The sequence below is a fragment of the Colobus angolensis genome, unplaced genomic scaffold, assembly GCF_000951035.1.
Source record: "Colobus angolensis palliatus isolate OR3802 unplaced genomic scaffold, Cang.pa_1.0 Scaffold81, whole genome shotgun sequence".
Lineage (NCBI taxonomy): Eukaryota > Metazoa > Chordata > Mammalia > Primates > Cercopithecidae > Colobus > Colobus angolensis.
The window spans coordinates 12422824-12437693 of record NW_012121932.1 but is presented as its reverse complement, the minus strand read 5'-3'; the positions used below and the strand labels follow the sequence as shown (position 1 = coordinate 12437693).

Below are 14870 nucleotides of genomic sequence, written 5' to 3'. Positions count from 1 at the left end.
GAACTCCTGAACTCAAGTGATCCTCTCACCTCAGCCTCCCAAAGTGTTGGGATTACGGGTGTGAACTACCATGCCCAGCCAAATTTATTCAACCTCTGTTGGGTTAATAGCTCAACTAAGTAAAACTAGCAAGAGTCAAATCAGAGATTAAAACCGAGATGGTCTGACTCCACAAAAAGATGTGCTTAAACCTATATATATATATATATATGTATTTTTTTTTTTTTTTTGAGATAAGATCTCACTCTGTTGCCCAGGCTGGAGTGGAGTGGCATGATTACAGCTCACTGAAGTCTCAACCTCCCAGGCTGAAGTGATCCTCCCACTTCAGCCTCCCAATACTTGGGACCACAGGTGTGTGCCAGTGCCACTGTGCACAGCTAATTTTTGTATTTTTTGTGGAGACAGGGTCTCGCCATGTTGCCTAGGCTGATCTTGAACTCTTGAACTCAAGTAATTCATCCTCATTGGTCTCCGAAAGTGTTGTGATTACAGGCGTGAGCCACTGGGCCTGACCTATATATATTCTTCCTGTATCATAAAAAATGCATACAGGAGACACTGTGTTTGAAAAACGAGCTATAAAACAGTACACTAGGATTACAACAATGGAAAAACATATAGGAAAAGACTATAAAAATAATATGAAATGGTAAGATGTTGTAATTAAGTGATAGAATGAAGGGTGATATTTGTTTTCTAAATTTGCTATAATATGATGAATTAATTATAATAATATCTTTCAAAAACTATGTTAAGAATATAAAGACCTCTCCTAAACACACACACACATTGTTTTAAAGGAAATAAAATTATAATGCACTAAATAGTTGCGTTCTTACATAGGTTAAAATCTTGGCACTGACTCAAACCAGTTAGAAGTCCTTAGATAAGTGATGTCAGCTCTGTAGATTCAGTAATAATTAGAAAAACAAAAATATTATCTTGAATAATCTTTAAAATTTTTTGAATTGATATATTTTCAGCTATCTAGTTATAAAACTTTAATTAGCCTAAAATGACATTATTAAATTTTGATAAATAAAAATTAAAGCATGTCATCACTTCAATTCATAGTCCTGTTTCACCAGCTACAAAGTATGCCATCATTTCAATTAATATTCCTATTTCACCAGTTATGGTAGATATATCTAGTTGTTGAAAATAAGAAAAATGCTTTGTTTTTACCAGTAACAAAGTAGTGTTTAGAAGGTAAAAATGTTTTTCAGATAGTTTTTTCATTGGGAAAATATTCAACAGATATTTCTTGGAATTGACTCAAATTCCAACTGGACTTTGTAGCTCCTTCCAGAATTCTCACGTATCTTTAAAAACTAACTCTGACCTTGGAAGACAGAGTATACCTAGGCGCAGAATTGCCAGATATAACAAATAAAAAATATATTTGCTAAATTATCAGAGAAATCTGAATTTCAGATAAACAATAATTTTTAACATAGGTAATACTTAAAGTATACTAAAAATTATGTATCGTTTATGTGAAATTAAAATTCTACTGGGCATCCTATAGCACCAATATTAAGTAAGGTATTATTAAATAATAATTTCTGTTAATAGCAAACATGAGTACATGTACTCTGCCACCAGAAGAATTTTCAAACTCTAGCTTAAATTACTGAATATTTCCTCCATATGTGGCAATATGTTAAAATATTATAATTGTAAGTTACTTTTTGAGTTCAAAAAAATAATTTACCTGATGAGATTTTCATTCTTTTTTTCCACTGAAAATGGCATTCCAGCAGAACCATTAAATAATTCCAAAAGTAGTGTGACTGCAGTGTTCATAAGTTGACGAATGAGTTCCTGAAATATGTAGTCAATCAGCATTACAAACTTGAAAAATGTTTCTAATAAACGTCTATATTTAGGCAGCTTGAAATGTGTTGTGTCATCTTCAGACAGTTTTGACTCAAAATGCCTTTTGATTTCATTCTTTTCTGCAACCTACAATTAAAAAAAATTGAGAAACAAGTATTGATTTTCTTTGTTTATATATGATTTCTAGTTTATAACAATTTTTACCAATATTAACTTTAATTAGATGTAAATGTTAAGAATTGATAGTTTAATACCTCAAGCAAAAAATGATTTAAAGGGTAGGCCTAAAAAGCAACATATGAATTAAAATAGAATTCAAAAAATTCTTTAAATAATACTAAAGAAGCCAAAAGAGGAAGGACAGCGAAAAAAAAAAAAAAAAAAAGAGGATACTAACCAAAAACAAATAATAAAATAGCAAATCTAAATTTAACAACATGAAAATCACATCGTGTTTTTACTTGTCTGTTTTTTTTTAATTTGTTTCTTTGTTTTTTCTTCTACTTTTATTTTAGGTTCTGAGGGTACATATGCAGGTTTGTTACATGGTTAAATTGTGTATTGCTGAGGCTTGGGGTATGAATTATCCCATCACATGGGTAGTGAGCATAGTCAACAACAGTTTGCCTTCTAACCCATAACTTCCCCTCACCCTCCTCCCTCAAGCAGTCACCAGTGTCTATTGTTCCCATCTTCCTGCCCATGTGTAATAAAGTGTATCTCCCACTAATATGTGAAGATATGTGGTATTTGGTTTCTGTTCCTGTGTCAGTTTGCTTAAAATAATGACCTCCAGCTGTACCATGCTGCTGCAAAGGACATGATATCATTCTTTTCACAGCTGGGTGGTATTCCATAGTGTACATGTACCACATTTTCTTTATCCAGTCCACCAATGACGGGCATCTAGGTTGATTCCATGTCTTTGCTATTGTGAATAGTGCTGCAACAAACATAAGCATGCATGTGTCTTATTGGTAGAACGATTTATTTTCCACTGGGTATACACCCAGTAGAGGGATTGCTGGGTTGAATGGTAGTACTCTCTTAAGTTCTTTAAGAAATCTCCACACTGCTTTCCACAGGGGCTGAACTAATTAACATTGCTACCAGCAGGATGTTTCCTTTTTGCCACATTCTCACCAGCAGCTATTGTTTTTTGACTTTTTAATAATAGCCATTCTGACTGGTGTAAGATGTTATCTCATTGTGGTTTTGATTTGGATTTCTCTAGTGATTGGTGATCATGAGTATATTTTTAATATATTTGTTGGTTACATGTATGTCTTCTTTTGAGAAGTATCTGTTAATATCCTTTGCCCATGTTTTAGTGGAGTTACTTGGTTTTTTGTTTGTTGGGGTGTTTAAGATCCTTATAGACTCTGGATGTTAGAACTCTGTCAGATGCACAGATTGTGAATATTTTCTCTCATTCTGTAAGTTGTCTGTTTGTTGATAATTCCGCTTGCTATGCAGAAGCTCTTTAGTTTCATTAGGTCCCACTTGTCACTTTTGTTTTTGTTGCAATTGCATTTAGGGACTAGGTCATAAGTTCTTTGTCAAGGTTGATGTCCAGAATGGTATTTCCTAGGTTTTCTTCTAGGGTTTCTACTGTTTTAGGTCTTACATTTAAGTCTTTAATCCCTCTTGAGTTAATTTTTGTATATAGTGACAGGAGGGGGTCCAGTTTCAATCTTCTGAATATGGCTAGCCAGTTATCCCAGAACCATTTATTGAAAAGGGAGTTCTTTCCCCATTGTTGTCATTGTAGACAGTGTGGCTTTATTTCTGGGTTCTCTACTTTGTTCCATTGGTCTACCTGTCTGTTTTTGTACCCTTACCATGCTGTTTGGTTACTGTAGCCTAGTATAGTTTGAAGTTGGGTAGTGTGATGCCTCCAGCTTTGCTCTTTTTGCTTTAGTAATTCAAGTTCTTTGGTTCAACACGAATTTTAGAATAGTTTTTTTTTTTTTGAATTGTGAAAAATGATGTTGGTAATTTGATAGGAATAGGATTAAATCTGTAAATTGCTTTGGGCAGTATGGCCATTCTAACAATATTGATTCTTCCTATTCATGAGCATGGAATGTTTTTCCATTTGTTAGTGTCATCTCTAATTTCTTTCAGCAGTGCTTTGTAATTCTCACTGTAGATATCTATCATCACCTTGGTTAACTGTTAGATATTTTATTCTTATTGTGGCTATTGTGAATGGCATTGATTTGGCTCTCAGTTTGGATGTTTTTGGTGTATAGAAATGCTACTGATTTTTGTACATTGATTTTATATCCTGAAACTTTCCTAAAGTTGTTTTATCAGATGTAGGAAATCTTCGACAGAAACTATGTAAGGTTTCCTAGATAGAGAATCAAATAGTCTACAAACAGATAGTTTGACCTCTTACTATCTGAATGTGTTATGTTTCTTTCTCTTGCATAACTGCTCTGGCTAGAATTTCCAATACTGTGTTTAACAGGAGTGGTAAGAATTGGTATCCTTCTCTTGTTCCAGTTATCAGTGGGAATGGTTCCAGTTTTTGCCTGTTCAGTATGATGTTCACTGTGTGCTTGCCATATATGGCTCTGATTATTCTGAGGTTTGTGGCTTCAATGCCTAGCTTGTTGAGAGTTTTTAACATGCAGAGATGTTGAATTTTATCAAAAGCATTTCCTGCATCTGTTGAGATGATCATGTGGCATTTGTTTTTAATTCTGATTACATAATAAATCACACTTATTGATTTGCATATGTTAAACCAACTCCACATTCCAGGAATAAAGCCTACTTCTCCATGGTGAATTAACTTTTTGATGTGCTGCTCGCTCAATTCAGTTTGCTGTACTAAGTTGATCACTTGTGTGTCTATGTTCATTGGGGATATTGGCCTGAATTTTTCTTTTCTTGTTGTGTCTCTGCCAGGTTTTGGTAACAGAATGATGCTGGCCTTATAAAATAAGTCACAGAGGAGTCCTTCCTCCTTGATTTTTGGAAATAATTTCAGTAGGATTAGTACTAGCTCTTCTTTGCACCTTTGGTAGAATCAAATCCATCTGGTCCAGGGCTGTTATGGTTTTTAGGTGTTTTATTACTGATTCAATTGGTCTGTTATTACTCTTTATTGGTCTGTTCAGGATTTCAATTTCTTCCTGGTTTAATCTCGGGAGACTATGTGTTTCCAGGAATTTACTCATTTCTTCTAGGTTTTCTAGTTTGTATGCAGAGAGGTGTTCATAGCAGTCTTTGAGAACTTTTTTTTTTTTTTTGAGACAGCCTTGCTCGCCCAGGCTGGATTCCAGTGGTGTGATCTTGGCTCACTGCAATCTCCACCTCCTGGTTTCAAGCGATTCTCCTGCCTCAGCCTCCTGAGTAGCTGAAACTACAGACACATGCCACCACACCTGGCTAATTTTTGTATTTTTACTAGAGATGAGGTTTCACCATGTTGGCCAGTCTGGTCTCAAACCCCGACCTCAGGTGATCTGCCTGCCTCGCCCTCCCAAAGTGTTGGGATTACAGGCATGAGCCAACTTGCTCAGCTGAAATTTTTTTTGTATTTCTCTGGGGTCAGTTATGATGCCACCTTTGTCATTTCTGATTGGGTGTATTTGGGTCTTCTCTATTTTTTTCTTTATAAATCTAGCCACCAGGCTATCAAACTTGTTTAATCTTCTGAAGAACCAACTTTTGGTTTTGTTGATCTTTTGTATGGATTTTCATGCCTCAATTTTGTTCAGTTCTGCCCTGATTTTTGTAATTTCTTTTTTTCTGCTAGCTTTGGGGTTGGTTTTCTCTTGTTTTTCTGGTTCCTTTAGGTGCAATCATCAGAGTCTTAATTTGAGATCTTTCTAACTTCCTGATGTAGGTGTACAGCACTATAAACTTTCCTCTTAATCCTTCTTTAGTTGTTTCCTGAGTATTCTGGTATGTTGTGTCTGTTTTTAGTTTCAAAGAATTTTTTTAAAGTTCTGCCTTAATTTCATTCTTTAACCAAAAGTCACACAGAAGCTTGTGCTTGAGCTGTGGTCCAACAGCATGGTTGTTATGGTTTTGATTTTTGTGATTTTGTTGAGATTTGCTTTATGGACAAATATGTGGTCAGTCTTAGAGTATGTGCCATGTGCTGATGAGAAGAATGTATATTCTGTTGCTAGGCATAGTGTTCTGTAGGTGCCTGTTAGATCCAATTAGTCAAGTACCAAGTTTAAGTCCTGAATAGTTTTGTAGTGTACTGCCTCAACAATCTGTCTAATGCTGTCATTGGGGTGTCGAAGTCCTCCACTATTATTATGTGGTTGTCTAAAACTCTTCGTAGGACTCTCAGTACTTGTTTAATGAATCTAGGTGCTCCAATATTGGGTGTGCATATATTTAGAACAGTTAGGTCTTTTAGTACTGAACTTTTTATTGTTATGTAATGGCCTTCTTTGTCCTTCTTGATCATTATTTGTTTAAAGTCTGTTTTAGCTGATATAAGAATAGCAACCTCTGCTCTTTTTTTGTTTTCCAGTTGCCTGATAGGTGTTTCTCTAACTTTTTACTTTGAGTCTATGGGTGTCGTTACTTGTGAGATGGGTCTCTTGAAGACAGCAGAAAGTTGGGTCTTGCTTCTTTATCCAATTTGCCACAGTCGGCCTTTAAAGTGGGGCATTTAGCCCATTTACATTCAGGGGCAATATTAACAAGTGAGGATTTGATCTTGTTACTGTATTATTAGCTGGTTGTTATGCAGACCTAATTATACAGTTGTGTTATAATGTCAATGGCCTCTGTACTTAAGTGTGTTTTTGTGGTTGCAGGGAATGTTCTTTCATTTCCATGTTTAGCACTCCCTTTAGGACCTCTTGTAAGGTAGATCTAGTGGCAACAAATTTCCTTACCATTTGCTTCTCTGACAAGGATTTCATTTCTCCTTTGCTTATGAAGCTTAGTTTGGTGGGATATGACATTTTTGGTTGGAATTTCTTTTCTTTAAGGATGTTGAAAATAGGCCTCCAATCTCTGTAGACTTGTGAGGTTTCTGCTTAAAGGACTGCTATTAGCCTGAAGGGGTTCACTTTGCAAGTGATCTGCTCCTTCTCTCTAACTGCCTTTAAGATGTTTTCTTTCATGCTGACCTTGGGGAATCTGATGACTATGTGTCTCGGGGATGATAAACTTGGGGATGATCAACTCCTTCATACAGTAGTTCTCTGAATTTCTTGAATTTGCATCTTGACCTCTCTAGCAAGATTTCCAAATTGTCATGGACTATATCCTCAAATATGTTTTCCAAGTGGCTTGCTCTCCTCTTTCAGGAAAGTCAATCTAGTTAAGAACCTTTGCTGTTTGAGCTCTTTACAGAATTCCATATTTCTCAAATGTTTTGTTCATTTTTAAACTTCTTTTTTCTTTATTTTTCATTGCTTCAAGTGAGCAATCTTCCAGTTCTGAGATTCTTTCCTCAGCTTGGTCTAATGCCTCCAATTATATTTTGAAATTCTTGTAGTGAATTTTTCATATCCCTAGGTTCGGTTTGGTTCTTTCTTAAAATGGTTAAGTTGTCCTTCAACTCTTGGATTGTTTTACTGTTTTCCTTGGATGTGGTTTTGACCTTCTCTTGTACCTCGATGAGCTTCCTTGCCATCCAGATTCTGAATTAAACACGTGACATTTCAGCAATTTCAATGTGTTTAAGAACCTTTACTGGAGAGCCAGTGTGATTGTTTGGAGGTAAGAAGACACTCTGGCTTTTAGAGTTGCAGAGTCCTTACACTGTCTGTTTCTGATCTGTGAAGGCTGATATTCCTTTTTCCTTTGAAGTTGTTGTTCTTTGGACTGCTCTTTGTTTTTGTGTTCTTTATTGCTCTCAAGGATTTGGCTGTGGTGCAAGCTGGGTAAAGTTGAAAGGCTTTGTTTCCGAATGCGTTCAGCAGGCCAACTCTCATTTCGACACTCTTGCGCAGCACGCTTTAACCCTGGATGGCTGGGACTGGGCCCATGGCTTTGTGCTCTGATCACTCAAGGGCAAGCCCCAGCTGGGATGGAGAGGCCAAGATGCTCCCAGACTTCAGGCAATAGCACTACACTAGGGGTTGCAGGGTAGCCATGGGTGGGAAATACTCCAATGTCACAGTTGTGGAGTCATTAGTGACCATGCTCTGGTGGGAGGCAGTCAGCAAAAGTGTTCCAGTGGGGGAAGGATGGGCAACACATGTGGGAAGTTCTCTGGTAGGGGCACCAGGGGTGCCATGAGTGAACACATTCTGGCAGGAGGCTGCCAGCAAAAGTGCTCCAGTGGGGTAGCAGGGACCTCATGAGACAGCACATTGGCAGTGGCTGCTGGCAACAGCAGCCCAGCAAAGTCTACAGTATTTTTATTAGCCTGATTAACATATATTGGAATTTAACTTTATCAACAACTTTCATTACCACTTTTACTACATGCTCACACTGTATTTAAACATTAGACAAAAATAAGACTATTTATATGTGCTGAAGCCTGTAAAGTTTGGTGTCTCACTTATAAGCACATGACTTAAGTTTTGGAAATCAAACAAGGAAGTATATACTAATAAATATCTGTGTGTTCCTCCATAAAGGGATCATCCTCTAACATAGTGAATGTCATCTTGAAAAACAAGAAACTATGTCACCTCAAAATGAAAACAATAATACTCTAGTACAGGCTCCAGTCATAAAGAAATGTATAAGATGCCAGAAAAATAATTCAAAATAATAATCTTAGGAAAATTCAGTGAAATATATGAGAATACAGATAGACAATTCAATGAGTACAGGAAAGCAATTCATAAATTGAATGAAAAATTGAATAAAGACATCATAGAAAAGAACCAAACAGAAATCCTAGAGCTGAAGAATTTAATGAAGGAAATTTAAAAATGCAACTGAAACCTTCAGCAACAGACTAGACCAAGCAGAAGAAAATTTCTGAACCTGAGGACCAGGTGTTTGAAATCACACAAGCAGACAAAAAAGAAAAGAAAAAGAAAAACGAATGAAGAAAACTCACAGGATTTAGGGAACACCATTAAGTGACAAATATTCAGATTATGGTTGTTGCAGAAAGAGAAGAGAGGAGAAAAGCAAGGAAAATATGTTTAATGAAATAATAGCTGAAAATTTCCCATGTCTTGGAAGACAAATGAACATACAGGTCTAAAAAGCTAAACAAACCCAAAGAGATTAAACTTAAACATGTCCTCTCTGGGGCACATTATAGTCAAATTGACAAAGTCAAACAGAAAGAAAGAATTTTAAAAGCATCGAGAATGTCAAGTCACATATAAGGGAATTTCCATTAGATAAGCAGATTTCTCAGCAGAAAGTTTACAGGCCAGGAGATATTGGAATGATATATACAAAATATTGAAAGAAATAAACTATCAGCCAAGAATATTACTCCCAGCAGAGAAATTTTTCTGAAATGAAGAATAAATAGAATCTTTTACAGACAAGCAAAAACTGAGGGAATTCTGAGGAGGAAAAGTTAAATACTAAATTTGAACTCAATTGAACATGGACACCAAGGGACAATGGTCACCAAGTCCCAGAAGAGGTTGTGTGAGCCCCTTGAGGCATTCATCCAGCACTGTTTCAGAGCCTATACATTAGTTATTGAAAAACAATAGACTATCACAAAAAAAGTGGACCTTTTTGTGTTCCTTGAGCCCAGTCATGAAAAGCCCTCATGACTGGACCTCATGCCAAAAAACTTGTTACAATAAGAGCTACAGTCCCAGACTGCACCAAAGCTACATGAGACCTCTCCTTGTCTGTGCACAGATGAGTGGCCAACTCTGGAGCCCAGGCTATTGCTTCCCACTCTGGTGGTAAATCCTCCATTGTCTGGTGAGTGCGGTATCCAACTCTGGAGCCCAGGTTGTTGCTTCCCAGTCTGGTGGTAAATCTCCATAGTCTGGTGAGTGTAAATATCTTTTCCTTCTCCTTTTCCCATTGCAATTTGCTTATTATATCAATCTGCTTATTATGTCACTTGCTTATTATTATATCAATTGCTTACTATATAATTTATTACATCTACATTGCCATTTACATGGGGTAAAGGTTGTTTACCCTTAAAGGTATTATGTGTGTGTCTTCTGTTCTCCCCTCACACATTTCCCAAACAGAATAAATTCTTCATCTCTAAAATGGACTTACAAGAAATGCTCAGGAGAGTCTTAAAACTAGAAGTGAAAAGATTATAACCACCATTGTACAGACATGCAAAACTATAAAACTCACTAGTAGAGCTGATACACAAAGGAGAGAGGCAAATGAATCAAACCTTGTCACTACAGAAAACCACCTAACTGCAAAAATAACAATAAGAGGGGAAGAAACAAAGGATATTAAAAAACAACCAGAAAACAATCTAAAATTACAGGTGTAAGTCCTCATCTATCAAGAATAACCTTGCAAGTAAATGGATTACATTTCTCATTTAAAAGATATGGACTGGCTGAGTGATTAAAAAACAAGACTCAACTATATGCTGCCTACAGGAAACCTACCACACCTGTAAAGATATGCATAGACTGAAAGTGAAGGGATAAAAAAGATATTCGATGCAAACGAAAACCAAAATCAAGCAGAAGTGTCTATGGTTATATCAACAAAACAGATTTAAAGTGAAAATCTATAATAATAGACAATGGAAGACATTATATAATAATAAAGGAATCAGCTCAGCAAGAGAATATTACAATTGTAAATATATATGCACCCAGCACTGGACTATCCAGATATAAAAAGCAAATATTGTCAGATCTAAAGGAAGAGATAGACCCTAATATAATAATACTTTGGGACTTCAACATTCCACTCTCAGCATCAAATAGATAATCTAGACAGAAAACCAACAAAGAAACATCAGATTTGAACTGAACAATAGGCTAAATGGACCTCACAAACATTTACAAAAGATTTTGCCCAACAGCTGCAGAACACACATTATTTTCACCAGCACATGGAACATTCTCCATGACTGATCATATTTTAGAACACAAGTCTCAACACATTTCAGAAATTAAAATCATATCAAGTATCTTATCTGAGCACAAGGGAATGGCGCTAGACATCAATAACAAGAGAAACAGTTGAAGCTATACAAATACATGAAAATTAAACATGTTCCTGAACAACAGATGGGTGAAGAAACTAAGAATGAAATTTTAAAATTCTTTCACCAAATGAAAATCGAAACATAATATATCAAAACCTATAAGACACAGCAAAAGCAATACTAACAGGCAAACTTATAGTAATAAGTGCCTACTTTAAAAAAAAAAAAAAACTAGGGAGGCAAGATGGTCAGATAGAAACAGCTCCAGTCTGCAGCTCCCAGTGAGACCAAGGCAGGAAGCAAGTGATTTCTGCATTTCCAACTGAGGTACCTGGTTCATCTCACTGGGACTGGTTAGACAGTGGGTGCAGCCCACAGAGGGCAAGCCAAAGCAGGGTGGGGCATTGCCTCACCCAGGAAGTGCAAGGGGTCAAGGAACTCCCTCCCCTAGCCAAGGGAAGCCATAAGGGACTGTGCCATGAAGGACAAGGCTATCCAGCACAGATACTACATTTTTCCCATGGTCTTGGCAACGCACAGACCAGGAAATTCTCTCAGATGACTACACAACAAGGGCCGTGGGTTTCAAACACAAAACTGGATGGCTGGTACAGCAAACACCGAGCTAGCTGCAGGAGTTTCTTTCATACCTCAGTGGCACCTGGAACACCAGTGAGATAGAACCATTCACTCCCCTAGAAAGGTGGATGAAGCCAAGGAGCCAAGTGGTCTTGCTCAACAGATCCCACCCCCAAGGAGCCCAGCAAGCTAAGATCCACCGGCTTGAAATTCTCATTATCAGCACAGCAGTCTGAAGTCGATCTGAGATGCTCAAGTTTGATGGGGGAAGGGGTATCTGCCATTACTGAGGCTTGAGTAGGTAATTTTCCCCTCACAGTGTAAACAAAGCCCCTGGGAAGTTTGAACTGGGCAGAGCCCACCACAGCACCTGAAAGCCACTGTAGCTAAACTGCCTCTCTAGATTCCTCCTCTCTGGGTATGGCATCTCTGAAAGAAAGGCAGCAGCCCCAGTCAGGGGCTTATAGATAAAACTCCCATCTCCTTGGCACAGAGCATCTGGGGTATGGGGTGGCTGTGGGCAAGCTTCAGCAGACTTAAACGTTCCTGCCCGCCAGGTCTGAAGAGAGCAACAGATGTTCCAGCATAGTGCTCAAGCTCTGCTAAGGGACAGACTGCCTCCTCAAGTGGGTCCCTGATCCCCGTGCCTCCTGACTGGGAGACATCTCCCAGCAGGGGTTGAAAGACACCTCATACAGGAGAGTTCCAGCTGGTATCTGGTGGGTACCCCCTGAGACAAAGCTTCCAGAGGAAGGAGGAGGCAGCAATCTTTGCTGTTCTGCAGCCTCCATTGGTGACACCCAGGCAAACAGGGTCTGGAGTGGACCCCCAGCAAACTCCAGCAGACCTACAGATGAGGGGCCTGACTGGTAGAAGAAAAACTAACAAACAGAAAGCAATAGCATCAACATCAACAAAAAAAAGTGATCATGCAAAAACTCCATCTGAAGGTTACCAACAGCAAAGACCAAAGGTAGATAAATCCATGAAGATGAGGAAAAGCCAGTGCACTAAAGCTGAAAACTCCAAAAACTAGAATGCCTCTCCTCCTCCAAAGGATCACAACTCCTTACTAGCAATGGAACAAAACTGGATGAAGAATGAGTTTGACGAACTGACAGAAGTAGGCTTCAGAAAGTGGGTAATAACAAACTCCTCCAAGCTAAAGGAGCATGTTTTAACCCAATGCAAGGAAGGTAAGAACCTTGATAAAAGGTTAGAAGAACTGCTAACTAGAATAACCAGTTTATAGAAGAACATAAATGACCTGATGGAGCTGAAAAACTCAGCATGACAACTTTGTGAAGCATACACAAGCATCAATAGCCAAAGCAATCAAGTGGAAAAAGGATATCAGAGATTGAAGATCAACTTAATGAAATAAAGCTTGAAGACAAGCCTAGAGAAAAAACAATGAAAAGGAATGAACAAAGCTTCAAAGAAATACGAGACTATGTGAAAAGACCAAAGCTACATTTGACTGGTGTACCTGAAAGTGATGGGGAGAATGGAACCCAGTGGGAAAACACTCTTCAGGACATTATCTAGGAGAACTTCCCCAACCTAGCAAGACAGGCCAATATTCAAATTCAGGAAATACAGGGAATACCACAAAGATACTCCTTGAGAAGAGCAACCCCAAGACATATAATCATCAGATTCACTAAGGTTGAAATGAAAGAAAAAATGTAAAGGTCAGCTAGAGAGAAAGGTCGAGTTACCTACAAAGGGAAGTCCATTAGACTAACAGCGGCTCTCACTGCAGAAACTCTACATGACAGAATAGACTGGGGGCCAATATTCAACATTCTTAAAGAAAGAATTTTCAACCCAGAATTTCATATCCAGCCAAATTAAGCTTCACAAGTGAAGGAGAAATAATATCCTTTAAAGACAAGCAAATGCTGAGGGATTTTGTCACCACCAGGCTGGCCTTACAAGAGCTCCTGAAAGAACCACTAAATACAGAAAGGAAAAACTGGTACCAGCCACCGCAAAAACATGCCAAATTGTAAAGACCATCAATACCATGAAGAAACTGCATCAACTAATGGGCAAAATAACCAGCTAGCATCATAATGACAGGATCAAATTCACACGTAACAATATTAACCTTAAATGTAAACAGGCTAAATGCCCCAATTAAAAGACACAGACTGGCAAATTGGATAAAGAGTCAAGAACCATCAGTGTGCTGTATTCAGGAGACACATCTCATGCGGAAAGACACACATAGGCTCAAAATAAAGAGATGGAGGAAGATTTACCAAGCAAATGGAAAGCAAAACAAACAAACAAATAAAAGCAGAGGTTGCATTCCTAGCATCTGATAAAACAGACCTTAAACCAACAAAGATTTAAAAAAGAAAAAGAAGGGTATTACATAATGGTAAAGGGATCAATGCAACAAGAAGGGCTAACTATCCTAAATATATATGCACCTAATACAGGAGCACCCAGATTCATAAAGCAAGTTCTTAGAGACCTACAAAGAGGCTTAGACTCACACACAATAATAGTGGGAGACTTTAACATCCCACTGTCAATATTAGATAGATCAATGAGACAGAAAATTAACAAGGATATTCAGGACTTGAACTTAGCTCTGGACCAAGCAAACCTAATAGACATCTACACAACACTCCACCCCAAATCAACAAAATATACATTCTTCTCACCACCATATAGTACTTGCTTCTGAATGACTACTGGGTAAATGACAAAGTTAAGGCAGGAATGATTAAGTTCTTTGAAACCAATAAGAACAAAGACAGAGAACAAACACATAACGTACCAGAATCACTGGGACACAGCTAAAGCAGTGTTTAGAGGGAAACTTATAGCAATCAATGCCCACAGGAGAAAGCAGGAAATATCTAAAATTGACACCCTAACACCAAAATTAAAAGAACTAGAGAAGCAAGAGCAAACAAATTCAAAAATTAGCAGAAGACAAGAAATAACTAAGATCAGAGCAAAACTGAAGGAGATAGAGACAAAAAAATCTTCAAAAAATCAATGAATTCAGCTGTTTTTTTCAAAAGATTAACAAAATGGATAGACCACTAGCCAGACTAATAAAGAAGAAAAGAGAGAAGAATCTAGTAGATACAATAAAAAATGATAAAGGGGAGACAACTACTGATCCCACAGAAATACAAACTACCATCAGAGAATACTGTAAATACCTCTATACAAATAAAATAGAAAATCTAGAGGAAATGGACAAATTCCTGGACACATACAACCTCCCAAGACTAAACCAGGAGGAAGATGAATCCCTGAATAGACCAATAACAAGTTCTGAAATGGAGGCAGTAATTAATAGCCTACCAACCAAAAAAAGTCCAGGACCAGATGGATTCACAGCTGAATTCTACCAGAG

General features: G+C 37.6%; 1 protein-coding gene across 1 annotated transcript in view; it reads right to left on the bottom strand.

The window, feature by feature from the left end:
* Positions 1–1713: 1713 nt before the first annotated feature.
* Positions 1714–14870, bottom strand: part of LOC105502836 (dynein heavy chain 14, axonemal-like) — a 74226-nt gene continuing 61069 nt past the window's right edge. Inside the window, exon 10 of the mRNA XM_011929506.1 lies at positions 1714–1968. Within this exon, the coding sequence (XP_011784896.1) occupies positions 1714–1968 (255 nt within the window). The remainder of the gene's footprint in view (positions 1969–14870) is intronic.